Source organism: Barbus barbus, assembly GCF_936440315.1.
Source record: "Barbus barbus genome assembly, chromosome: 10".
Taxonomy (NCBI): domain Eukaryota; kingdom Metazoa; phylum Chordata; class Actinopteri; order Cypriniformes; family Cyprinidae; genus Barbus; species Barbus barbus.
In genome coordinates, this window is record NC_136738.1 from 2,578,676 (window position 1) to 2,605,775 (window position 27,100).

Genomic DNA, 27,100 nt, shown 5'->3' on the forward strand with positions numbered 1-27,100 from the left:
TGTAATAGGTTACAGAGTTTACCCTATTAATGTAATGTAACTGATTACATTTGATTACTTTTCTAAAGAGGTTTTCAACTGTTAATCATTATCAAAATGAACCTTACAGTAGTGCTACTCAACACTGATTACTGGCAGACTTTCAAAAGCCTTAATCACTTGAATTAAGATTATAATTATTTCATTTTAAAGCACAGCCACTAGAAAATCAGACCTTAGCACCTATTTTAACTCGATTAAATACAGATTTAAAATCATAAGAATCAGTTTCATAGCGAATTTGAATCAAATCTTTGCATAGCTATGACAGGAAACACGTGCATCTTACAATGCCTTGGAAAAAACATCCAGTCTGAAAAAATTAAGCATATACACAAACCCAAATAAGAAGTACAGAATAAGCATGGGTCCTATTCTGTTCTAAACTCCTAAATTATAGGCGTCTCATATTTTCGAGAAGTCAGTGCAATTTGGGAAAGGAATCAATCAAATCTGTATGTTGGTGAAAATATTCAGATGTAATCCCCTCTGTAAAAATTAACATTTTCATAAGTAGCTGTAATTTAATTACACTTTTTGATTACAGTTACATTTGCCTACACTGCCTACGATTGCTGTTAGTTCATGTTAATTTTTGCCTTGGGTAATGTTAACTTGCGCAGGCTTATTATAACGCGTTTAGCTTAATTTTATTTGAACAGCATTAACTTGTTCACAGTGTCTTAAGACATTAGTCATTGACATACAGTAGTTTTGTGGACTAAGTGCTTCAAAACATTAGTCAGTGTTTGAGAGACTTAATGTCAAAGGTGCTAGCTACATACTGAAATAAATGTAAGTGTTCAAACTGGTACGAAGCGCAAATAATGCAAATTAGGTTGTTAAACTCCTACTTCGAAAGTCATAATGACACTGTTTGCTGACAGTGAAAAGCAGGATGTACAAGGATACACCTCTGGTAAATATATGCACCAACAACTCAAACATTGAACTCTGTATTTGCCATCGCCAGGCTGAATTATTTATTTTCTTGTATTGAAACATTGCAATAAAATATACAAATTATGCTTATTATATTTATAGAAGACTTTGATGCAATTCAGAACCAACCATAGTTTGATGCTTATAATTTTGTTTTCTAAGTTTTACTCTGTAAAGCAGTTTTTCACCCAGACAACTTTCTTTTCCAAAATAATAACACAGTACAATCATTGAATTAAATATGTTGTATGTGGTAGGAAAAAATAACATTCGTACAATATAACATTGTAAATCTACTGTGAGCATGAAAAATCTGTAGGAACACTTCAGTGAATTATAAATAACATGATTATCTGTTTATTTACAATAGAAAAGATCAGGGGTCAAGATGTATTATAACAAAAATGTTATTAAAAAAGGAGATTTTTGCCTGGAGGGTTAGTATTATTACATATTATGTGTCAAAATATCTGTAGTTTTATCTGACATAGAACTATCACAATTCAAACGACTGTCCTAATTCTTTAATAAATTATATACAAGTATACAAGTTAAATTTCTAAATAAGATTTGACATGTTTAAAGTTATACATAAAATCCAAAGTGCCAGCAACATTAAAGATATTTACAAGTTCTGTCTTCAAACATTCATCTTCATGGTTGGCTCATGGTTTGCTTTAGGACAAAATTCTAGAAAACAAGAAAAAAAAGAAAGCATCATTCCTTTAATTTTCTTTAACAAATGTTCCTGGACTCGCGGGAACACTTGATCTGCACTAATGTCCGTGTATATTTTAGAAACAATCTTTCTCTTCAGAAACAAATATTTGTATGGAAGATGTCTCCAAAGACTTAAACAGCCCATGTTCTCCAGAGCAAACATTATAATGTACTTTCCGTTCGATGACACTACAGGTAAACTCTCAGAAATAACAAATTCCCAAGCAGTCTGCCTACCTGGTATGATATGAAATGAGGATGATGGTGGAGAGGGAGCCCTCCACTGGTGTTAAGAGAAAAGTGCTTCTACGCCTGCAGGAGTCAAGACCAGTGCCTGAAGCAAATCAGAGAGCGAGACGATTCCCATCACCACATCCTCTGTGTCCACCAGCACGAGACGGTGAACCTGACAGAAACAGCATAAGGACCTTTGGTCAGAGTGGACAGCGTATTTCAAATGAAAACAAGCCATCAGTTCTTGAAGGCTAGGCTATAATATAGAAACTACTACCTCAGCCTCAGCGATCCGATCAATGATGGTTTCGAGGGTCTCGTGAGGGTAACACTTCAGCACCCCCTCAATGCAGCACCAGCGGCTCTGAATGACCTCCTGCATCGTCATGTTCAGGTTGTTGTAGCTTTTCTGTGCAGCCAAATTCTGTTCATGTAAATTCAGATGATACCAACTTTAAGCTTCGCTTGGTACATATGAAAGTTATTTGCTGTAACATAATCATGGAAAAAAAAGAGTCTACATACAATGACGTCAAATCTGGAGTAAAGTGCCACCACTTTGCCTAAAGAGAATGAAAAATGTCAGAAACCTCACAGAAGACCTTCAGAAGTTAAAGATATGTATTAAGTAAGCAGAAAAACATAAGCAAACAGCCGTACACAGTACCTTGCTCGTTGACGACGGGGAGGGCTGAGACCCGTCGCTCTACAAATATTGATAAAGCATCATAAACTGTTTCTGTCTCCCTGATAGTTGCAATGCTCTTGAATGTTCCAATTTTCACTTCCTCAATCCGCTTCTGTAAGAACTGCGGCTTTGGGTTCATAGAGCCCTGAGATTCATAAAGCAAATTCTCATCATTCAGTACAGAGCTATGGGGACAGTCAACAATCTCATGGCAAATCATAAATGTTTTGGCAAACTGATGTCTAATTCATTTGAAATCATATAATCTCATTTGTATGCTTTCATACAATCGGTTTATGCCTCACTGGTGTTTTGGTTTGAGATGGGTTCAGGTTGACCCTCATGCTTCTTGCTTTTTTCTAAAAATCATACTTTTCCGTCTGAATAATGTGGTACGAATGATGTGGCTCGCCACTTTTTGAAATAGCTACTTTTTTTCATGAGAAAAACCTCTGTGCAACCTCTGTAGGGTCCAGGTATCACCTCATGCTAGCAGTAGTGACACTGATCCTAGCCAAATGCAAAACTAGTGAAAAACAGTCAGAAAAGAGGAGTAGGTAAAAAAAAAATTCAGGTGCCTCCACCTGTAAAACCATTCCTGTTTTGGGGGTCGTCTCATTGTTGCCCATCTAGTGCACCTGTTGTTAATTTCATTAACACAAAGCAGCTGAAACTGATTAACAACCCCTTCTACTACTGAACCGACCAGATCAATATCCCAGGAGTTTAATTGACTTGATGCTATACTCTGATTAAAAAGTATTCCTTTAATTTCTTTGAGCAGTGTATATCAGTCCCAATGAGTCAACCACCTCAATGAAGAATAAAGGTGCATATACATTACCAAAATCTTATGGCGAAAAATGTCTATTGTCAATAGTGCAATGATGCCGAAGTCAAACCAATCAGAAATCTTTTACACTTCAGTCAAGTGGATTCCTATTAAAATGACTGGACCTTCGCCCATAAAAATTTGCAGAATGATAGTAAATGTGTCTAATACAGCTTTTTGTTGTCTCACTGAAGTGTTCATCATTTTAAACAGTAGTTTAAACTTTTTTTGTGCTCTTTTCCTGATAGGACAGTGGAGATCTGACAGGAAGCAAGCGGGAAAGAGAGAGGGGAATGGGATCGAGAATGGTTCAAAAGGCGGGATTCGAACTTGGGACACCCGAAGCGCAACTGCGCTATATGTCAGCGTAATGCTTATGAAGTTATTGGCGCCGACAGCAGTTTAACTGAGTTAAAATGACTGAGTGCACCGTTAATGAATGGTGATATCAAAAGTACAACATAAAAGCTCTTACAAAGATGTGTAAGAACTTGAGGATGCGTTTATGGGTGAGTATGTGGAGGACGTTCCCTGATTCTGGATCTATGACGGGTAGCCGGTGAATCTTGTTCTTCAGCAAGGAATAAATGGCTTCGAAGAGGCTGCCAACAGGAAACACAACTCTCGGTCACTGGAAAGATAAAAGACAGGACAAACAAAGTGCTGTAGAGGTCCTGCTTTACCTGGAGTCAGGTGTGATGCTGATCAGGGAGTTGAGAGAATACTCTAGATAGATCTCTGAAAGAGGGAACAAATACAGCTACTACTTTAACACATTACAATGTGTGTGTAATTACATATTTATCCTCAAAACTATACACAATCACCTCTCCATGTTTCAATCTTGTGTTCCTCCAGCTCATAGATCTGAACCTAAAACAGAGAATGAACATGATCTTGGTGTACATTGGATATCTAATTCTGGATACACTACCATTCAAATGTTTGTGGTCGTTTTATTTTTTAAATGCTTTTGAAAGAATTCTCTTATGCTCACATATACAGTATAACAGCAATATTGTGAAAATGTATTACAATTTGAAATAGCTGTATTCTATCCTGATCTATTTTAATTTATTCCTGTGATGGCAAAGCTGAATTTTCAGGTCACATGATCCTTCAGAAATCATTCTATGATGATGATATGCGGCTCAAGAAACATTTCCTATGATCATCAATGTTATAAAACAGTTGTTCTGCTTAATATTTTTTGTGGAAACATTTTTCAGGATTACCATGGGAGATTTGTAGTAACGATGGAGAATGTTGATAAAGTCTGTAATGGTGAGCATCCCTGCAAAGACAGAAACAGCACATGGAAAACAAAAACTTTAAATTTAGATTTAGCAATTAATTCATACATTCTGATCTGAAACGGACTTGACAGTACTGCATGCAAATAATGTTACTAAGCATTATAGTCTGAAATTAAAGTATCAAGAGGCCTACATTCGCATAAACATACTAACTCTCACTATGCACGGAGACAGGAACACACTCCTGTGCCCGAGCTTCCTTTCAAGAGAAGGATATGCTTTCTCGTTAGCATGGCTATTATTACTCCCAGAGAAGGTTCAGGGGATTAGAGCTCTACCCTGCTATTTCCCACCAGATACCACGGCCCAGAAGCCACACTAAACTTAGAAGCTGGCACTGATGGAGGGGACGGGTGCTGAGAACGATCAGTCTCTAACAGTCCCTGACACTGACACTGCTACAAATCAAAGCTGTGTATACATGGTGAATACATGGTGAAACGTTTGGGGTCGGTAACATCTTTAAATGATTCTGAAAGAAGTCTCTTATGTTCACCGAGGCTGAATTTATCTGATCACAAACACAGTAAAAATTATTCCAATCAGAAATAGCTATTCTCTTTTAACACATATTTTAATATTTAAATTGTTCATGTGATGGCAAGAATAGCTGAATTGTCAGCAGTCATTACTCCAGTCTTCACGGTTACACGCTCCTTCAGAAATAATTTGAATATCCTGATTTGCTGCACAAGAAACATTTCTCATAATCCATACTGAACTGAATATTTTCCATGGAAACTGATACATTTGTTAAGAATTCTTTGATGAATAGAAAGTTCAAAGAACATCATTTATTTTGAAACAAATGTCTGGAATGTTTAAAGCATCCTTGCTGAATAAAAGTATTAATTTCTTTCCAAAAACACACTTTTAAACAATAGCTTATGTGAATTGTTCTGTGTTGATGCTGCAATTTACTCAAAAGCAGCAAAACATCAGTCAAGAGCAGATTATGTGGTATTTATAAATAACTTAGATTCAAGAAAATCCCTCTGGGAGCAGAAATTTAATATCAAATGTCATCCGTTACGTAAGCCTTTTCTATCCCATATATATCAAAACTCAAAATGGATGGCACACTTGGTTATCCTTTGCATGTGCTAATCATTTTAGCATATGCTAATCATGCTTGCTTTTCCTAATATAGGTTTATGGGTGAAGATGTTGTTGTGACATTATAAGATTTCAGTAATCTGATGCAGGCTCACAGCTGAGCAAGCACACTTCAACAGACTCAGCAGATCCCCAACGTTTGCTTAACTTACCTACAAAACACTGCAGCTTGTTATCCCATAAAGGTGCCGCTCTGACCCCGTTTGCAACCAGTGCAAAGAATGCTTTTTTCACCTGTACACATCACTCACATATTTCAGCGTTTATGTGTTGAACATCTTAAATAAGGATTATTTTTATTGAAGTCAGTCTACTAAAACACTGTAGTAAGCACATAAGCACACCTGCAGTGTTGTGTCAAAGATGACCAGTTTGGAGCTCGTTGGAATGGCATCGTAGCAGCAGTGACTCATGAAAAACTTGGCATACACGTCTGAGTCAGGGTCCTGGAGAGGCTCTTGAGAGGGACACAGAGAGGGAGACCCCTGCTGCAGGTCGGTCAGTCAGCAGCTGTGCTACACTCATATAATCGTATGTATCCTACTGGTCAAACATCACAACTAAAGTCCAACTCCACTTTTTTTGCAGTTTCATCAATCACACTTATTATGACATAAAACAGGTCTAAAAGTCCCTGGTAAGTTCACTCTCTCTCTTGAATGAACACTAATGGAGCGACCTAATTTGAGAAAAAAGAAATGGTACAAGATATTCCTTATACTCGGGGCCTTATACTTCACACTTTGGATTCTCAGATGTCTTCATAGTTGGGAAAACATCTGTTGTAGTGAACAGGAACTACAATGCATATTTTTTTGTGTTCCCATTTGCTGCAACGGATATATATATATATACACAAGTAAATAAAATAGCTACGTTTATGATGTTAATAACTGTGGAAATGCATCATTACGACCTGTGAAAATGGTCCATTTGGAAAAATTGGTAAATTATACATTTCTGATATAGCAAGATACATTTTAAGAGAAGTACTAATTCTTTTACACACAAAACTCCTTTCACTTTTTTTTTAGCTTCCTGTCACTAAAAAACAATTATTTATTAATTACCTTTAATAATTGCTCTAATAATTAAAATGGAAATTTTACAAAGTCTTAAAAGTATGTCATAGTTACAGAAATGCTGCATTAGATACACATATCTAAAACATTTTAAATATTATTATATCAACTTAACAAAATAAATAATTTAGCACTTGAAATCAAAATTTCTGAGACTACAGCTAAGAAATAGTTCATGTTTACATTAAGAAATGCACAGGGTGTACAAAAGACACTGATAGATACCTGTCCTCTTCATGGTCAGCCCCTCATCCTCCATAAAGGGGAACTAGAAACAGAGCAGAGAATAAATGGTGTTTTACTTACAGGTAAAAGCAGTCAAAAGAAGTACATAGCATCACCTTATAACTTACCTGTTCAAAAATATAAAGAGAAACTTTAAGCAACAGGTTGCTGAGTATTTGTTCACCCAGATATTTAGTGTTTTGGTAACTGCCTCAAACCTAACTAACTGAACAGTTACTGATTATGCAATAGTTATTTCCAGTCGTTAACTTTGATTAACCAATTAAGACAGTCCAACAGTTTCTCTGTTTGTATCACTCCACTTGTCTGTGTTTGTTCCAGCAGTAGTTATGCTGATTTTTCAGTGACTCTTTCTGCACGTTACAAGATTGCGCCAGTAGGCGGCGACAAGCGTCTTTAAAAGTGAGTCATTGAATCACTCATTTAACCGATTAGTTCAAACACATTAAATCATTCAGAAGTACCATTCTGCTGTGGCTTCACTTGAAACCGTGTTTATTGGAAGAGATAAAAAAGATACTCGAAATATTACCTAAAATCATGCTGTTGGACTGAATTATTGCATAGATTGATTGGTATTGTGATATTGCTTAATTGCAGCACTGTCCTTCATTTTCTGCCACAGAACCCTGTAGAGACAGGTACATTATCTTTACAGTATGACTAGAGAGATAAATTAGGTTACATATAACATTACTCACATACGAACCACAAATGATTAGACAGATATAAATCAACCCGAATTAATTACCGTACAGACTCCATAAAGTTGCTCAGATTCTGTATATTATTAACACTGAACCAAAGCCTAAAACCTTTACCAAAACTTGAACACTAGTGCTACCTTGCAATCACTGGTATTTCAGGAAATGCACATGCAGTTAATTATTATTAGAAATAATGTTTTTTGGCTACATATCTCTACCTCACAATGAACTTGATTTCCACAGAGGCCTTTGTCTCCATGCACTGGTCAGATCTCCAAAAATAACCTCAAACATAAGCACAATGTACAAAGCAACCAGAATAACTAGTTATTCATGTTATCTGTTGAATCCACTAATTGTGGATTATCAACACTGAAACAAGCCTGGGGGTGCAGTTTGCTTATTGACATTAGTTCTTCAAACTACAGCAAACATATCAAGTTGATATAATAACATTTTCATAAGCAGTAGACACCAAACTGGCACAAATGTTCCTGGAATATGATTCCCTTCCTCTGAAGAGTATGCGAGAACATGTACAGGTTACTTTCTGGGTCTTACCTCCGTCAGAGGGTCCATGTTCAGGGGTCCCACTGTGAGACAAACGCATTCAGTGCATTCAGAGCTGGCCTGCCCGGAGCATATTTCAGCTGTGCTCCCGTCCCTGTGTGCAGAGCACGATCTAAATCAGGAGAGAAAGCCGGCCCAGGCACGCAGAGGGCTGGACGTGGGACGGGGGGAGGAGAATCACAGATGTTGTGGCTGTGACTGGCTGTGTACACAACACCCCTGTAAGAGACCTGGATGGTATGAACACGGCACAGCATAATCAGGACCTCAATCTTGATCTAGAACAAAATTACACAGGAATTTAAGACATTTATGACTTTAATTCATGTTTAATGTAAGACCAGTCAGCTGAAAAGCATACTACTGACATTAATGACCACTGCCAAACCACGACCTGCAAGATGATAAAAATGTCGTGTCAAGTCTAAAAAAGACTTGTCTATGTCTCCTGTTACCTGAGGAGTACAGTTTGGACCTCTTGTTATCATTGAGACTGGATTAGGCCACAAAGTGGGTTTAATTGTCACTGGATACATGTGTTGACTATGGAACCCCTTTTCAGACTTTTTCTTCTCATAATTGCATGATTTAAAGTAGCAATTCTGAGAAATAAAGTCAGAACTACGAGATATAAACTCTGACTTTTTTTCTCAGAATTGTGAGTTTATCTCTCGCAATTCTGACTGTATATATCACACAATTGCGAGTTATAGTCAGAATTATGAGATATAAACTCTTAATTCTGAGAACATATCAGTCTCCCCCCACCCCTCAAAATTGGACTTTAACTCGCAATTGTGACTTTATAAATCGTAATTCTGAGTCTGACTTTATAAGTCACAATTGTGAGTTTATATCTTGCAAGATATTTTATTTTTTTATTTAGTGGCAGAAACGAGCTTCCATAGTTGACAGTAAAAAGTAGAATAAAGTAATAAAATCATTTTAATTAAAAGTTACATTTTGCAACTTTTGGCCCTCTAGCGGTAAAAACAAAATGCATGCGTCTGGTTTAATTGTCACTGGATACATGGTGTTGACAAAAAGTAGAAAAAAGTTATATAATCATTGTAATTAAGAGTAAAATTTTCTCTAGCAGTTAAAAAAAATTATGCGTTTTGCGGTTGTGGCAGAACATTAGCTGTGTCCCAATTCAAAGACTGCATCCTTCGGAGGATGTAGCCTACGAATTGGGACACAGCTACTGTGTGGGTTGTGCATCGGCTGTGCTTCTCTGCACAGATGAATGTTTCGTAACACATGGAAATAAAAAAATAGATACGTGAGCAAGAGTCATTTCTGTTGTATCGAGTTATTGGAAACATTGATGTTTTTTTAAAAACAACAACTTAAGTTTGCATTGCAAGTTGTTAACATTAGACAAAGATTTCTAGTCAGATTTCTATGGTCAGACGTTACAATGAACTCACGCTACTGTTTGAGAACCATGTTATAAAATTATATTTTTATATTGTTATTATATATATTATCTATCTCGTCAACAGCCAAAGTAGCTGAGTAATGTAAACACACGGTTTTGAACATTTAAAATAACAAAAAATAATTACCTAGTGAAGCTTCAAAATAAATATCAATAAAAGGTGTGTGGGGGGGAGGCAGTATCTGAGGGGAGTCTTTCAAATTTTAGGCACCCCAATCTTTTTAACCATTGGATTTACAGGACTTTTCCAGGTCTACACAAAACAATTTCATATTTAGCCTGCTTTATTTATCTAGGATTTTGGGGACCCTGGTAGTGGGGGGGGGGGGGGGGGGGGGGTAGTTGTTGAGGGCTTGAATTAAAAAGATAAATATCTTGTTTTTTTTAGTTGTTTTCACATATTTTAAAGCGTGTTTTGTCTTATTTTAAATCAAATGAAGTCATCTTGATGCTCCTTTGGAAGTTTGCTGATGCCCACAAAGCTCTGGTTGACAACAACTGCTGTACACTGTTTGTGTTTGCTATGAGCAATAGCAAAAATATCACTGATTACAGAAGTAAACAGACTGTCAGTACCCGATACGAACTAAACACACTAAAGGGAATCTGCCCCTTTGAGACGCTATTTCTGTAAACTATCTATGCAGTTGAAATACCAGTCAGCCAAGTAGTTGCATAAAACAGTTGATATTCTCAAAATAACCCCAAGCACAAGTGTGATCAAGATCCAGAGATCACTCTTAATATTCAACTTACTTTTGAGGAGCTAATGAAAATAGTTATGAAAGAATGAAAAGGTCATATTTCAAATAGCAATTTTAATTTAAAAGCCTTAACCTGAGCATATTGTCTACCTTGAACAGGGCATGCAAATGTCATTAAAAGACATATGACAGTGATTTTTATTTTTACAATAGTATCTCTTTTCCAAACTTCACATTGCATCCCACATATTTAAAATATTCAGCTCAACAGATGCCTGTACTATGCACAGACCTGTGATGTAAACAATGCAGAAGTATCTATAGGCTCATATGGAAACAATCAAAACTCCAAACAGGAAAAGATGATTCCTCCTGCCACCCACATGCACCTGAAGGTGTGGTCCAGCAACAAAATACTCATTCAAAACACGGCAGTTAACACCCATCCATTTGGCCAGTTATATCATTTACTCTGCTTTTCAGTCTTATCTCCCTCCAAAAGCAGAAAAGCACAACTCTAGGAGCTCAAAGGTCGTCATGAGAAGGCAGGCTGTCACTGGCCAGGCTGGAGCTGGATGTGGGACTGGGGCTCAGGCTGACGGGGCTCAGCAAACTCATGTCTGGAAGACTCATAGTGACTGACTGAAGCTCACGGTCAGACGAGTCCTCGTCTTCAGCATCAGACCTCTGACTGACCAGCACACTGAGAAAACAGAGAGAGAGAGACATGAAGCGAGTCAGATGCAAGTTGTACATAAGACCATCATAAGTCAATGTGGTATGGGTGTAGGTAGGTGTGAGCATACCCAGATCTAGTCATCTGAGATCTGTGTCCGTGATACGACTTGGAAGACCACTATGAATAGAAGAACAAGCATAAAGATCATATACTAATAAAAAAATCTCAATCTTCAAGGTTTACATAATAAATGACTGATGAATTTCCACTCCCTTATAATAGTTTTGATTAATACTTTGAACTTAGCCATTTTGAATTGTTTAATATTATTTTAATATATCTATCTATATAGTTATACTAAATGAAAATGTAACATTTACTACTTTATTTCATGTAACGTATTTTATTGCAAATGTTGAATAGAAAAATGAAGATCAGCACATCAAGATACAGCCCAAACAGCTTACAGCAGTTGATTATACAATGGCCACCAAAAAAAGAAATATACAATAATAACAATAATAAGAACTCCCAAACACATGCCCAGGGAAAACAGTATACATGCCATTGGGTGTGTAGATCCAACCTCAGTTCAGAAACAGAAAAATGAAGATCCGCACTTTGGTCTCTAAAACCTCTAATTCCAACAAAGCAGCCATATAATACAAGAGTCTGATACAAAACAGCTATTGCAGTATGGCTGCACAAACATCAGTACTTACGTGATGAACAGAATCTGCCAGGTTGCCCTGGTGCACCCTCTTCTCACACAAATCCCTAAGCAGACTGACACCTAAAAGAATGAAAAGAGTCAAAATGGATAGCTAAGCAAACTGGGTCAGAGTTTCAGGTCATAGCACTGTGCAGTGCAAACACACACCTTTGCTCCTGGTGAGCCAGTATTTCTGTTCCCATTGATTGAGGAGGATGTTGAGGTAGCGTGGTTGCTCAAAGAAACGGAGGTACCGAGAGGAAGCATGAGAGGGAAAAACTCGCTCAAAATCTCCTTTACGACTCAACTCGTCCTCACTCTCTGCCAGCACACGCACATCATCAGGTGTCAGCACATCCAGGATTGTTGCACAGAAATCCTGCACACAAATAGACATTTCATTCAAATATGCATGGGCCTGGGGTAAGGCAGTCATTAGTATTATTAGTAACAACCAACTTTGATAACTGGACAATGCTTTCTTTTTAGCTTAAAGGGATAAAATTAATAAATTAATGAACTTTTTAACAAATCTGCTATACTTTGTTGGTTCTGTTTACCCTAGGGGTTTATCGCTGCTCTCCCTGTTCGCTGCATGGATGCGCAGGGAGTTCTTGCCCAGAACAGAACCATTCCGCCAATCCAAACTATATGCTAATAGTCAATCATCTTTGACGATAGTGGTCCTGACAGAACTATCCCTTTAAGTGACCATCAATGATCAATATGAAGGCGGGGTGTGTTTGAGTACCTGGTCTCCAAAGCGCTGGCTCAGATAAAAGGCTCTCTTTACTTTCTCATCAGTTGAAATGTCTGATCGCCATTTCTCTCGCACTGCTCCACATAAACTGAATCATATACAGTAAAACTTCAGTTAGAAACATTCAGAAATAATTGAAGAACAACAAGAAATGAATGAATGACGTACTTTTACATTGCCATTTAAAGGTTTGGGCTTGGGTATAATTTATGATGCTCACCATTTCTTTGTTACAATAAAACAGTAATATTGTGAAATATTAGCATAATTTATAATAACCTTTTTCTATTTGAATGTATTTTATTCCTGTGATGGCAAAGGTAAATTTTTAGCAGCCATTACTCCTTCACGTGATCCTTATTATTATCAATGTTGAAACAATTGTGCTGCTTAATATTTTTTTAAAAATTTAATGTTTTTATTTCAATTTAAAGATTTTAGGCATTTTTTGGCCTTTATTTGACAGGACAGTCGTGAGACAGGAAGAGAGAGGGGGGACGGGATCGGGAAAGGTCCACGAGCTGGGACTCGAACACAGAACTACCGAAGCACAACGGCACTACATGTCGACACGCTGCCCACAAGGCTATCGGTGCCGACTATTTCAGGATTTTTTTGATGAATATAACTTCAGAAGAACAGCATTTGTTTGAAAAAGAAATATTCTGAACATTATTAAAGTTCTAACTCTTATTCAATGCATCCTTGCTGAATAAAAGTATCACTTTCTTGCTGGCCCCACACTTTCAAATTGCAATGTACAAATATACAACAATATACAGTACATACAAACATTTTGAAATGCATGTAATATCAGAACAGACCTGTTAGTGGAGCTGCTGGCACTGGAACTGGATGGCGCAACGTCTTCTCTCAATGGCAACACAAAGCCAGCGAGGTTCAGCAGGTCCCGTATCATCTGACCCTTGACGCTGACATCCAGCGGTGTGTTAGAATGGAGGCTAGAGAAGGACAGAGAGAGGAAGAGGAAACATTACGAGAATGATATTTGCAACAGGGCAAGGCAGGATTCTGTGAAACACAACATCTTGTAAATATGAAAAGTAAATTAACACCTTCAAAAAATCTTCTGGTTCAGTGCATTAATGAGGCCATATTTTGAGCTTAGGTAATTGACAGTGTTGGGGACTGATTAAAAGCAGTACTAGTGGCACTGCTTCACAAATTCTTAGTGTTCATTTATGTATTAGAGTCATCCTTTTTGTGCCAAATAAATACTGCTCTGATTAATTCAATACATGATATAACCCAATTTATAATATTATTCCTAATGTCAGTGTTATTACTCACTCAGTAATTAGTAACAGAGACTACTCTTTTTAAAAGGTAGCTTGACTTAAACTTGCCTGACTACTGTACATTCTGAACAGCTTAAGCTCCAAGACTTGCCACATGCTGTACCTGGGGGAGATGTTCACCTCCAGCACCCATGGCTTCAGATTCTCATCCAACATGATGTCAAAGCCAAACAGCTCATGACAGCTGTAGGAAGAACGTACATGCATCTTCACCAGCGAGTTCACATATGGGTCAGACCTGCCATGGGAAGAGACAACACACTCAAGTTCAGTTTGGAGGAATATGAATGTGTGCACTAGGGGTGAGCGATATTAAATAAAAAAAAAGATATCTCAATATTTTTTGGGAATTTTTTCGATGGCGATAATTAGACAATATTTTGCAGAGTGTGTTATTGTGCTGATATCTGTCTACTGTGGACAGCTGCTGTTTTTGATATTCTTCATATTCTGTGTGGTCAGTTCACATCAGTGATTTAATTAATCTTTTCATTTAAGTTTAAATAGATTTTTACCTTTAATAAAGCAATTTTTTCTTTTGAGTCAATTTAAGTCAATTAACATAATACACATTTTAGGCTGTTACCAAACAAATGAAACCAGTATCATCAAAATTAATATTTGCAGAAGTTGCATCTAAAGTGGCATTTAGTTGTATTTAAACACTATTTAATGCAGCTCAGAGGCACATGGAGTGCTTTAACCAGTTACAAATGCATAATTTTTTTACATTAAACATAAAACTTTGAATACTGATATTATTTTAAAAATGAAAATAAAACCACCAGTAGGTGGCTGAAAGTCGCTGGTAATAAGGGAGTCATTGCGACTGAACCGAATCATTTAATGGTTGATTTATTCAGGAACGTAGCACTGTCCTGTTGCTCAGAGACGCAAAACAGTGCTGTGGCTGTTTGGAATTATCTGTTGTCTGCAAAATGGAACAAAAACAGGCAATATGGTGTCTAAAACGTATGATTTTGCAAAATACTTGATATTGTAAAATTGCACATCGTTAAAACAACAATTACGATATTATCGCAGACGATATATATCGCACACCCCTAGTGTGCACATCCACAAGAATAGTCAAATATACAAATATACAAATCTATACAAATATAGAACAAGGCTACGACTACAGGACACTCACGCAATGATGGTTTTGATGACCATATCTTTGATCTTCTCCCAAATGAGAGTGGTGTTGATACCTTGAGAGCCCAAGTACTGCCACAGTGCCTTCAAGGCCCTGCATTACATAAAACCTCAATCATTAGACTGTATTACGATTCTGAGACCAGTTTGAATATTTTAAGGCCATGTGTCGCCTGCTGATTAAATCACAAAACCTCTTATCTTACCAGTGCAGGACAGACTCACCTTGAATTCACAAGTAATGTCGCTTTATTCTTACCATTTATGGCCCTGACAAGCCTTATCGTCGCTGTTACTCTGATACTCAGAGTTCTTCTTATTTACACTGTAGTTTGTAAGGTGCATAAACTTGTTGTTGAGGGTCTTCATAGAAGGAGAGTATCTGTGTTGAATAAAAATCAGAAAACACCCATTTAATTGAGCAAAGTCTTAAGATTTGCACATTTTAAACACTTTTAGTTAAATGATCTACTCACTTGCAGCTTGCAAAACGGACTAGTCCATCATTAAAGATGTAAACACGGAGTGGGTCATAAGAGGTCACATACACATAGATGCGTAGATCAAACTTATTCCCACTGATGAGGTAGGGCTTGTGAAGATACCTGCAGAAACACATACCACATTACTTAATAGATCAGAAGCCTGTCTCAATTAGGAACTGAATATGATCCAAGGTCTTCCAACTAACTTCTGCACGAGGAGCGGTCTCTTGCGTGGCATTTGGCTCCACTTGTGAATGACCTGAATGCCAATTCCACGAGCAGATGCAGGCTAAGAGCGAGAAATGGCAGCACGTCAATGACAAGAATGTCAGCGAGCAATTTCAAAACAACTTTAGTAATGTCAGGGTACCGGTTTGATGATCCATTTCTGTTTGCTGCCTCCATCCTCCCAGGCCTTCCTTAGCAGCTTGATATCCTGAGGGAGAATGAAGGAGCGTGGGAAGAAGCCAAACTCTCTTTTGCCAAAGCGTGCCTGCATCTTGGACAGGTTCCTCCAAAGTCGGTCCTTCCGGCCGATCTGAAAGGAGCCTGGAAAGTGGTTCAGCTGCCAAACAGAAACGCATGCTTGTTAATGCTCAGCTGACAGGAAGTATTAAGCAATTACGAAAGGTATCGGAATACCAACCACTTGGCAGATCATTTAATGACAATCACCAGGTCATTAAATATGAGAAACAAACTTGATGGATTTTTATAACACTATGGTAATACACAGATGGCGAAACACATCAAGTTTCCAATCCCAATCTTACCTTCTGAAACTCTCTAATGGCCTTGAACCCTGGCGACTTCATATGGTGACCCCAACAGCCAAGCCAGTCATGACTCTCTAGAAAAAAGACCAACACATGACAAACTGCAAACTAAAAGAGATGGTCCTCACGGCAGAACACAAGATCAAGCACTGAAATTCAGAGCCAGTCTGCAAACTCTTGACAGTATTTTACAGACAAACGCCTAGTGTAAAATTGGTGCACACCCTAAAAGCAAAAAAAATTAATAATTCCATCCAATAGGAAGATATTAAACCTTTCATATTTCACAATGACTTTACAACACGTTGGTTTTCTCAACTGCTCTGTGCACCCATAAATACACATGAACTAGACGAAATGACTAGCAACATGGGCACTATCTTCTCTAATACATTAGAAGCTGTTGCCCCCCTCAAATTGAAAAAGGTTAAAGAAAAACGTACTGCGCCATGGTACAACAGTTATACCAATTCTCTCAAGAAAGAAACTCGTAATCTTGGGCGCAAATGGAGAAAAACTAACTTGGAAGTTTTTAGAATTGCGTGGAAAAACAGTATGTCCAGCTATAGACAGGCTCTAAAAGCTGCCAGGGCAGAGCATATCCACAAACTCATAGATAATAACCAAAACAATCCAAGGTTCTTATTTAGCACAGTGGCTAGATTAACAAATAAACAGACGCCACCCGATCTAAATATTCCCTCACAGTTGACTTTATGAATTTCTTTACTGATAAATAGATAACATCAGAAATACAATATCAAATGTAGATTCTACTGCGTCTAGTTTTTCAGCTTCATTCATCGCACCCAAAGAAAAACTGCAGTGCTTTACAATTATAGGACAGGAAGAGCTAAATAAACTTATCAGTGCATCTAAACCAACAACATGTTTATTAGATCCTGTACCCACTAAACTACTGAAAGAGTTGTTACCTAAGAACCGCTTCTCAATATCATTAACTCATCGTTATCTTTAGGTCACGTCCCAAAACCATTCAAGCTGGCGGTTATTAAGGCTCTTATTAAGAAACCACAACTAGATTCTAATGAACTGGCAAATTACAGACCCATTTCAAATCATCTGTTTATGTTTAAAATTTTAGAAAAAGTCGTGTCTGCTCAATTGTGCTCCTTCTTGCAAAAAATTATCTCTATGAAGAATTTCAGTCAGGTTTCAGGCCTCACCATAGTACAGAAACTGCATCTGTTAAAATTACAAATGACTTGCTTCTTGCTTCAGACCAAGGCTGCATCTCATTGCTAGTATTACTTGATCTTAGTGCTGCGTTTCACACTATAGACCATGATATACTCATAGATCGATTACAAAACTATACTTGTATTCAAGGGCAGGCTTTAAAATGGTTTAGATCCTACCTGTCCGATCGCTACCACTTTGTTCATTTAAATGGGGAGTCATCTCAATTATCACCAGTAAAGTATGGAGCATCACAAGGATCTGTCCTCGATCCTCTGCTATTTTCAATATACATGTTGCCTCTTGGTAATATTATTAGAAAATACAGGATCAGTTTTCATTGTTATGCTGATGATACTCAACTATATATCTCAACAAGACCAGATGAAACTTCTAAACTAAGCTAATAGATTGTGTGAAAAATGTAAAAGATTGGATGACCAATAATTTCCTCCTATTTACATTCAGATAAGACAGAGATATTACTTATTGGACCAAAAAAAAAAAAAAAAAAAAAAAAATTACACAGAATCCCTTGGATTACAATTTGCAACTAGATGGATGCACTGTCACTTCCTCTAAAGTCAAAAATCTGGGTGTTATATTATTAGACAGCAACTTGTCCTTTAAAAATCATATTTCCCATGTTACAAAAACAGCATTCTTCCATCTTAGAAACATTGCCAAGCTTCGAAACATGCTACTTGTTTCTGATGCAGAAAAGCTAGTTCATGCATTCATGACCTCTAGACTGGACTATTGTAATGCACGGCTAGCTGGTTGTCCTACATCTTCAATAAACAAGCTACAGATAGTCCAAAATGCAGTGGCTAGAGTTCTTACCAGGTCAAGAAAATATGATCATATTATCCCAATTTTACAGTCTCTGCACAGGCTACCTATTAAGTTCCGTATCATTTACAAAATATTATTACTTGCCTATAAGGCCCTAAATGGTTTAGCTCCTGCATACCTAACTCGTCTTCTACCACGCTACAATCCAACCCGCTCTCTAAGGTCGCAAAACTCTGGACTTTTGGTAGTACCTAGGATAGCAAAGTCCACTAAAGGAGGTAGAGCTTTTTCACATTTGGCTCCCAAACTCTGGAATAGCCTTCCTGATAACGTTCGGGGTTCAGACACACTCTGTTTGAATCTAGATTAAAGACACATCTCTTTAGCCAAGCATTCACATAATGCATCTTATAATCTTGTACTGCAGTTATATCTGATCAAATGTACATTATTATTATTCGTTAGCTTGGGTTGAAAAGATAATTTTTCTTAGATGGAACAGCAGCTACGCTAATTATGTCTCTATTTGTTTCTCTGTTTCTGCCACGGGATTAACATCCCGTGGTAACTAGGAATTACAGAAGCTTCAGCCTGGATTCAACCCTTAAATGATCTGAGATGACCGAACACCTGAGAAAAGATAATACCAACCCCTCAGAGGACCTCAGAAGATGCCAACGCTCAGACAACATACAGAATTACCAAATTAAGTTAAATATATTAAGGTTCTGCAATATATAAATATATTGTGGAAACTTAATTTTCCGTAGAGCTGCTTTGCAACAATTTGTATCGTAAAAAGCGCTATACAAATAAACTTGATTTGTCATGTGTCGTTGAGCATATTTCTGTGCGAGTATGCATTTGGAGTGACTTGAAAGTCTGGTAGTGTGCAATCTTCAGTCCTTTTGTATAGGATGCCCAGTTTTTCTCTATAACAACCATTCACAAAGGTGGCAAGTGTATGATGCCTAATATTTTAAAATCTGTTCAGAAAAAAAAAAAAAAAAACTATGCTACAAGCAGTTTTCACAATTAATATCACTAAAAACACAACGTCACAAAAAAGAAACTGTCGACTCACTTTTGGTGGCTTTGAAGTGTGATCTGGAGATGGTGTTTTTCACAACATTGGGGGTGACTGTGGTTATCTTCCATTTGAGCAGCTTCCTCTGTTCAGCAGGCAACAGCTCCACTGTGAAGTCAGGAGAAATTGTAACAACAGTCTCGAAAACACAAGTGCTGATATTTAAAAGAGAAAAATGTGTATTTAACGATCTGTTCATATTGTGGTAATAAAGAATCCCAGAAAGTCAATGCTTTTGTGAGTGTATATGCCAACCTCTTTCATTGGCAGTGCTGAAGTACAGCGTGGAGGGCATGTGGGGGAAGAGACTGGGAACAAGTGCAGGTTTCTCCACCAGATCCCCCTCCACATCAGGACTAATGGGTTCCTCAACACTTAAAAAAAAAAAAAAAAAAAAGAAACATTAGCAGGACCCCCCAAAAAACATCTCGGAACATATTCAGAAGAACCACTAGTTATGAAGTACTACAATTCCTTGACACATTTATGTTCGTTTATTATACTTTCTGGATAATTTGAAGATGCTTTCAGCTGCCAGTAATAGTACTCTCAGCTCTGTTAAACTCACAGGATTCAAAAAAAATCAGCACAGAAAATTGCAACTCTGACACATTACCTTAAGTGAAATACGTTTACAATGTGGGCAAGAAGAATCACAAACCATTTTTGAATTCTTTATGCAAAATAGTCTTATAAAGATTCTTGTAGTGTGTTTTAAGTATGTCAATAGCCAGCTTCCTCAAAAATAAACCACTTCAGACAGAGAAACTAAGAACATTTTAAAACTACTAAAAATTATATTTAAATCTGACAGAAAACAGAAAAACGAAATAACTCACGTGACAGTCATGTAGAACTGCTGAGGTTGATTCAAAGTGGTAAATCACACTGAACTGCACTGACTTTGAGGTTACACTCAACATGGGCCTTTACTTTGAGTGGGAAAACTAAACCAGAAAACTCCTACTACAAACAAACCCATCAGCTGGACGTCACTTCATGACAATGCCTCCACAGGCCTGACAATTCACTAGAGACTCATTTTCCTGTTATAGAGGGATAGTTCTACTTCTATCCCACAAGAACAATTGTGGGACCTTTCTAAAGGCCTCTGGCTTTAAAGCTTTTCCCTGACAGCAACCACTAGAACAAACAAAAAACACTGTCAGGATCTCCTCTGTGTGTTGGTCATCACTATAGTAATGTCAGGTGACTAGAGGAGAAACGTGAAGTTAGAAGACCCTCTTCCACTGTAATCTAGCTTCCACAGTCAGCCTTATTTGCACTCTAAATCAGTGTGTCAAAGGTATGCCTTTGGCAGATCACCAGCAACCAGCACAAAGCCAGGATTAGCTAACAGAAAGAGATCTTTGAATCAGCAAAAAGATAAAAATGGGGATTTGCTAAATACTGCATCTGAACTTAAATTCTGAGGTAAAACTGTGTATAGAAAAAGTTTTGGAAAATTTCAATTTTGTGTTAAAAACAATCTCATTGATTTTATATAGATTATACTGCTAACATACCGACCCCAAACATTTATAGGGTAGTGTAGGTTTTTTTTTTTTTTTTTTTTTTTTTTAAGAAATGAATTTTATTTAGCAAGGGCACATTAAATTGATCAAAAGTGACAGTAAAGACATTTAATGTTGTCAAAGATTTTCTTTCTATTCATCAAAAAAGTTGCAAAACTGTTATATTAATTATAATAATAAGAAGTGTATGCCAAATCAGCATATTAGAATCATTTCTGAAGGATTGTGAGATGCTGAAGACAGGAGTAATGGCTACGGAACATTTAGCTTTGCCATCACAGGAAAAATTACTAAAACAAATATAAATTAAAGCTGCCAGCAGCGATGAAAGGGCCCTCGCACCCGGGCTCACCGCCATAACGTTGCCATAGGAAAACAGGGAACAGTTGGCAATTTGCTTTTAAAGTGGTAAATATAGGAGGAATATGTCAAAGTCATTTATATGTGCCAAATTTCCTGCTGTCAACAGGAGGCGCTATGATTATAACTGAATATTGGCATGTAGATGTCTTCAAGCCAGGACTGCTACCAAACATGTGAAGTCTGGGGCAGATCGGACATTGCATGTTTAAGTTAGTGTGAAACAAGTCATTTTCTGTTGCCAGCAGGTGGTGCTATAATTATAACTGAATATTGGCCTTTAGATGTGTTCAGGCCAGGACTCCTATAGTACCTGTGAAGTTTGGGGCAGATTGGGCATTGTATACATGAGTTACAACAACTTCCTGTTTCATAGTATTAATAGCATGCTTTAGCAATTAGTAAGTGTTGCTAGCATGTTTGAGCATGTTTAACACACAATGTCATATTTTACTGTGTTGCTAATAGTGCATCACAGTGTTAAACATCACTTCCTGTTGCTATTAGGTGGCGCTATAACTATAACCGAATAGGAGCATGTAGGTGTGTTCAGGACAGGACTCTCATAAAACATGTGAAGTTTGAGGCAGATTGGCCATATGCATGAGTAACAACAACTTACTGTTTGATGGCGTTAATAGCATGCTTTAGCACTTATGGCGCTTTTCCACTGCATGGTACAGAACGGTACGATTCAGTACAGCTCACTTTTGGGGGGTTTCCACTGGGAACAGTACCTGGAACTTTTTTTAGTACCACCTCGGCCCGGGGTTCCAAGCGAGCCGTACAGTTACCAAAACATGACGTGTAAACTCTGAAAATAAAAGTCTATTTACTTGGATGAGGCTGCCATGGATGTTGTTGAAGAGACATCACAATCATCTGAATCAACTGAAAAGCAAAAAAGTAACATTAGATTTTATGAAAACACAATCAGACAATAATAAAATAAAAAGTAACCTTATACAAACACATATAAAAGAGTTCTGGCTACACGGTTTCATATATGCTAGGGTTAAAGCAACAGAAAAAACTGTTCTGTTACCATCATCACTGAAGTCATTTTCCAGCTTATCTGGAAGCTCCTCCTCATCACCATCTAGAAGCATTCCCTGTCTGAAAAGTGAATTACAAGGAAAAGGAAAAAAAAAACTTGAGAAATTACCTCAGACAGACATGTGACTTTTACAGTGTAAGACGCACAATATTTGAAGTTAAGTCCAAAATGCATGAAAATCTATGTTTGAGTTTCTTATTGTTTCAAACCAGTTTGAATGATCTGATTTACTAAAATGAATTAAGACTTCCCATCAGCACATTATTTATAGACATGCAATACTGGAATCAGAAAGATTTAAAAAAAGATTTTTTAATTAACATTCAAAAAGGACACATTAAACTGATTTAAAGTAATAAACAGGGATGCACGATATTGGATTTTTTTCATTTTGGCCGATACCGATACATTTGCTTTTGTTTGGAAACACCAAGTCTCTCCTGTGCAGAAATTATAAGCAAAATATTTTTTTAATTTTGGTTAGTTTTTAACAAGAACTTATTTGTTAGAATTAAATAAACAATAATGAAGGTTTTTTGATAGTACACTGAAGCTTTCAAAATAACTAAATAAACTACATATCAATCGCTGCATTTTTTCCCTCAGAAAGATGCAGTGTTTACTCTAACATTTTATTTTAAGATTGAACATTTGTAGATTGTCTAAAGCAAAAGAGTTGTAAAAATTCTGAAAATCTTTTAGAGCTTATGATTTGTTCAAAAAATATATTAATGAATAAATCAGTACATATAAAATTTAATTTACAAGTGTCATGTTTGTGATTTTTTTCATGTAAGCTATAGCTTCTGACCTTTAAATAAAAATATATTCATTATATGACATTAATTACTGCTTCATTTAATCAGAAACAGTCTAAATGTTACTTGTGTAGGCTATTTTACTTTTAATTGAATTAGAAGTAGGCCAACAGCACCCCCTATAGATTAAAGCTCCTTATCAAACAGGCATTAGGACCCGGGGGCTATTACTATTACAGCTATTACTGTTTATACACTGAAGGCTTCACAGATTAAATGCAGCAATCCAAAAGAGTGAATCTATTCATCATTCAGACAAAACTTTGCTTCAAAAATGAGTCACACTGTTGACTTGATCTAATCGCTAGCACACCCGGAGCACATGTGAGTTAAGGTACTTCTCTTATCGGCAAGAGATTTTTCATTTGGGCCGATGCCGATATTTACATTTAAAGCCATTATCGGCCGATTCTGATAATATTGTGCATCCCTAAAGACAATTAAAACTTCTATTTCAAATAAATGCTGTCCTTTTAACCTTTATAAAGATATGTCACAATTTAAATGTTTTATGGCGTTTTTAATCAAATAAAGACGCCTTAGTGAGTATAAATGACTTCTTTCATATACATAAAAAAAGCTCATCAACACCAAGATTTTGAACAGTAGTAAATATACACACCTCTGAATCATATGACTATCCTCCTCTTCTTCAAGTGACATGGGGCTTGTGTCCACCTGAGAGGCCTGACAGCATTCCTCTTTTGTGAGTTGAATGGCAGATATCTGGTTTGTCACGGTGTAAACAGACGGCGATTGAGGAGAGGCCATTACATGGCCAGTCACCTCTGGAATGGCACAATCACCTCCCTGTGTCTTACCATCACATACAACAGCAGAGGGGCACTTCTCATCCATTATATCAAAACTGAGGGCACTGTTGGTTTCCATAGGTGCAAAACAAGACTCCTTATCTTTATGAATAAGGCAGATGGGTACAGTACCACCTGTGAGATGTTTTGCATTGCTCACACCATTGAGTGCCCGGCGTCTTGCATGTACATTGTTTTTGGTGAGTTTTTGCACAACGGCGGCAGCGAACTCTGCCTCAGAGCTGATTTTAGTCACTCTCTGAGGAGCTTCACCGACACCGTGTCCCACACAGCAATCCAGCTCAATTGCTCTAGTGTCTTCCGTTACGATCTTCTCAAACCGCTTTAAATCCTTGGCTGCCTTGCTGTGGTTCAAAAGCACATCCGTGGATATGTCTTTCAAAGGCACGCTCGGTTGGGGAGGTTTTGTTGCATCGGTTTTGAGGCCTCCTGAATGTGTTCCATTGCAGCCGGATATGATATTGGCAGGACTGTGCAGGTCAACGGTCTCTCGTTTGGAGTACGTGGGCATTTTGGCATTTGGGGGCCACACAACTCCATTGCTGTTATCCCTGAGCTTGTTGCTCGTCCAAGGCAAAGACTGATTAGTAGGCATGATTTTCTCAATTACGACCCTTTGAGAAGACGACTTAGGTGGGGAGGGACAGGCAGGACAAACAGACAGCTGAGGCGAAAAGGCCCTTTTTCCTAACAGCCCTGAACTTCGAAATGAATCAAGGTTCCAGTGGGATTGATGCTGACTATTGCATGCAGAGGGAGCAGCGTTAATATGTGGCAAGCTCTTAGACAAAACACTGTGTGTCCTTAAACCATTACTAGCACCATTTAAAGAAGTCGCACTTGTGCTCTGTGCGCGGCTGACTCTTACTGTAGGCACGTGTGGATAGGCACGTTGTGTGGGGATCCCTGAGACACAGAAAGGCTGATCATACAGCACTCTCACATTCGGCTGAGGCAACGAATCACCCGCACCTCCCTGCAATCTCTTTCTTTCAGCATTGAAGGAGCCTCGTGCATTGGGTGAATGCACTACTGCGGACTTGGCTTGGATGACTAGGGCTGGCCGAGATGCCCCATTCCTTACGTCTTCAGCTCCACTGGAGGCCATTAATTGCCATCTCACACCCCCCTGGAATGGGCTCAGGCAAACACATAAGTGAGGAACCGAAGGATAGAGGGGGCTACAACTGGAAAACAGAGAGAAATAACTCCAGTTATTGATGAAATCCTCACTGTGGCATCTTAACACTATTTTGTAATCACCATTATTTAACAATCAGATATGGCCAAGCATTTGATATTCTTGATGCTGCTCTGCTGGGCCAACGATAATATTCAACTACTTGATTTTTTTGAAGAATTTCACTATTTTATAAAATCTATTTCACTGTAATTGAAAATATAGGCGATCATTTCCATAATTCATGTAATTAATAACTGAATGTGATTAACAGAACCGTTGTCAGCAAATTAGTTATAAAAGTTGTATGCATTTAAAAAAAAAAAATATTTTATATCAATTACAAATTTCGGTTTATTAGTTTAAAAGTAGTAAGTTTTAGTTTCTTCTTTATTAAAAAAAGACCATAATTATCCCACCCACCCAAAAAAGCTATATTGGAGTTTCCCTTTCAGAAATAATTTTACAGAAATTTCCAAGCAGACTGACATCTGTGTGTCAGATACCAACCTTCTGAATGATTTTATTTAAATGATTATCTATATAAAATAATAATAATTATAGTTATATTTAGTTTGAAATGTCTCGAATAAAAGCCTAAATGCAGACAGTAATATATACACAAGCAACATCTACCCAATAAAATATTTCAGAGAAGAACCCTGAAAATAAATAAATACATACATGCATACAAATAAATTAAAAATATTTTAGAATATTTCCAGATCTAGAAAAGGCCATTTTTAATGTTTTTAGACATGTACTATAGTATTCTTGAACACAGGAATAAGATAAAAATATATGCATATATTTGATTCTGTTTAGTATGACAGTGAACTAAAACAAAACCTGGGATCCGTGCAGGCAGCTCATAAGATTTGAGACACTCCATTCACTCCTTAGTCTGAATTCCACAAGATTAGCTAAACCTACATCTCTCCTCTCTGCAAACACAAACACCATGTTGTTATAATTATTAAGTTAATCAATATTTTGGGCTTCCATCGGTCTGGCGTTGAGCTTTCATCAAGCCAAAACACATGAACGGGGCTTTATTGTTGTGAATAAAGTCAAAGGAGACACACAGGGTATGACTCAAAACCCAAAATCATACCCACGTTAAATACTGCCTACGCAGGCAGCGCACTAGATTTTGAGACGCGGCCAAAACGAGGCTAATCGTTAGCGCGTTAGCTTACCACACAACACTCGCCTCACAGTACAACTCTGTCTCATGCCGTACATCACCAGCGTCCTCGAGTACGGGACAAACAAGTTCTGAGTAACACTAAGGTTTATTACTACTCAAAGACTTCTGTCTCTCTCAGCCAGTGATAAACGCGTCTTACCGGCTCGGGATGACAGGGTGGTTTGTAGCGCTGCCTGAAAGAGAGTGTCGCGCTCGAGAAGCCCGCCTCGTGCTGTTTTCCCTCGTGCTGCCACCCACCCACACACACACACACACACTATATACTGTCTGTTACTGCTGCTGCTAAACTATTAAAACTCGCGTTCAGTAACTGAAACAAAGCGGGTATAGATTAACATTACATGAAAAAATAACGAAAAATCGAAAATTAGAAATGTTGCCTTGGCAACTAACTGAAATCAATTACTAAGCTTACTAAAACTAAAAAAAGCTATATCTAAGTATTGAAAAAATATAAATTTCACATAATAAAAAAGCTCATAATAAAATGACTAAAACT

General features: G+C 37.5%; 2 protein-coding genes across 8 annotated transcripts; both read right to left on the reverse strand.

Annotated features, from left to right (window-relative positions):
* Window positions 1-990: 990 nt before the first annotated feature.
* prkag3b (protein kinase, AMP-activated, gamma 3b non-catalytic subunit) lies at window positions 991-8,606 on the reverse strand. Of its 5 annotated transcripts, none has more exons than XM_079426737.1 (14): window positions 8,484-8,606; window positions 7,748-7,844; window positions 7,195-7,237; window positions 6,232-6,372; window positions 6,040-6,121; window positions 4,691-4,749; window positions 4,283-4,328; window positions 4,139-4,193; window positions 3,931-4,057; window positions 2,603-2,768; window positions 2,461-2,498; window positions 2,213-2,359; window positions 1,939-2,107; window positions 994-1,671 (listed from the first exon to the last, which is right to left on the reverse strand). In XM_079426737.1, the coding sequence occupies exons 4-13, from the start codon at window positions 6,298-6,300 to the stop codon at window positions 1,991-1,993; spliced, it is 906 nt and encodes a 301-aa protein (XP_079282863.1). In that variant the 5' UTR covers window positions 6,301-6,372; window positions 7,195-7,237; window positions 7,748-7,844; window positions 8,484-8,606; the 3' UTR covers window positions 994-1,671; window positions 1,939-1,990. The 5 variants fall into 5 exon arrangements, with proteins under 5 accessions (XP_079282862.1, XP_079282863.1, XP_079282860.1 ...); XM_079426734.1 differs by having other exon boundaries at window positions 6,232-6,344; window positions 8,484-8,594; XM_079426736.1 differs by lacking the exon at window positions 7,748-7,844 and having other exon boundaries at window positions 991-1,671; window positions 6,232-6,375; window positions 8,484-8,592.
* Window positions 8,607-10,732: 2,126 nt separating this feature from the next.
* On the reverse strand, window positions 10,733-26,852 carry ttll4 (tubulin tyrosine ligase-like family, member 4). 3 transcript variants are annotated; one of them, XM_079426977.1, is made up of 20 exons: window positions 26,741-26,814; window positions 26,241-26,335; window positions 24,001-25,398; window positions 22,549-22,619; window positions 22,340-22,394; window positions 19,864-19,982; window positions 19,606-19,716; window positions 16,524-16,600; window positions 16,121-16,315; window positions 15,957-16,039; window positions 15,742-15,870; window positions 15,525-15,647; window positions 15,261-15,359; window positions 14,211-14,345; window positions 13,613-13,750; window positions 12,780-12,876; window positions 12,197-12,407; window positions 12,039-12,109; window positions 11,444-11,493; window positions 10,733-11,340 (listed from the first exon to the last, which is right to left on the reverse strand). In XM_079426977.1, the coding sequence occupies exons 3-20, from the start codon at window positions 25,317-25,319 to the stop codon at window positions 11,163-11,165; spliced, it is 3,261 nt and encodes a 1,086-aa protein (XP_079283103.1). In that variant the 5' UTR covers window positions 25,320-25,398; window positions 26,241-26,335; window positions 26,741-26,814; the 3' UTR covers window positions 10,733-11,162. The 3 variants fall into 3 exon arrangements, with proteins under 3 accessions (XP_079283103.1, XP_079283101.1, XP_079283102.1); XM_079426975.1 differs by lacking the exon at window positions 26,241-26,335 and having other exon boundaries at window positions 26,741-26,852; XM_079426976.1 differs by lacking the exon at window positions 26,241-26,335 and having other exon boundaries at window positions 26,591-26,804.
* Window positions 26,853-27,100: the final 248 nt, after the last annotated feature.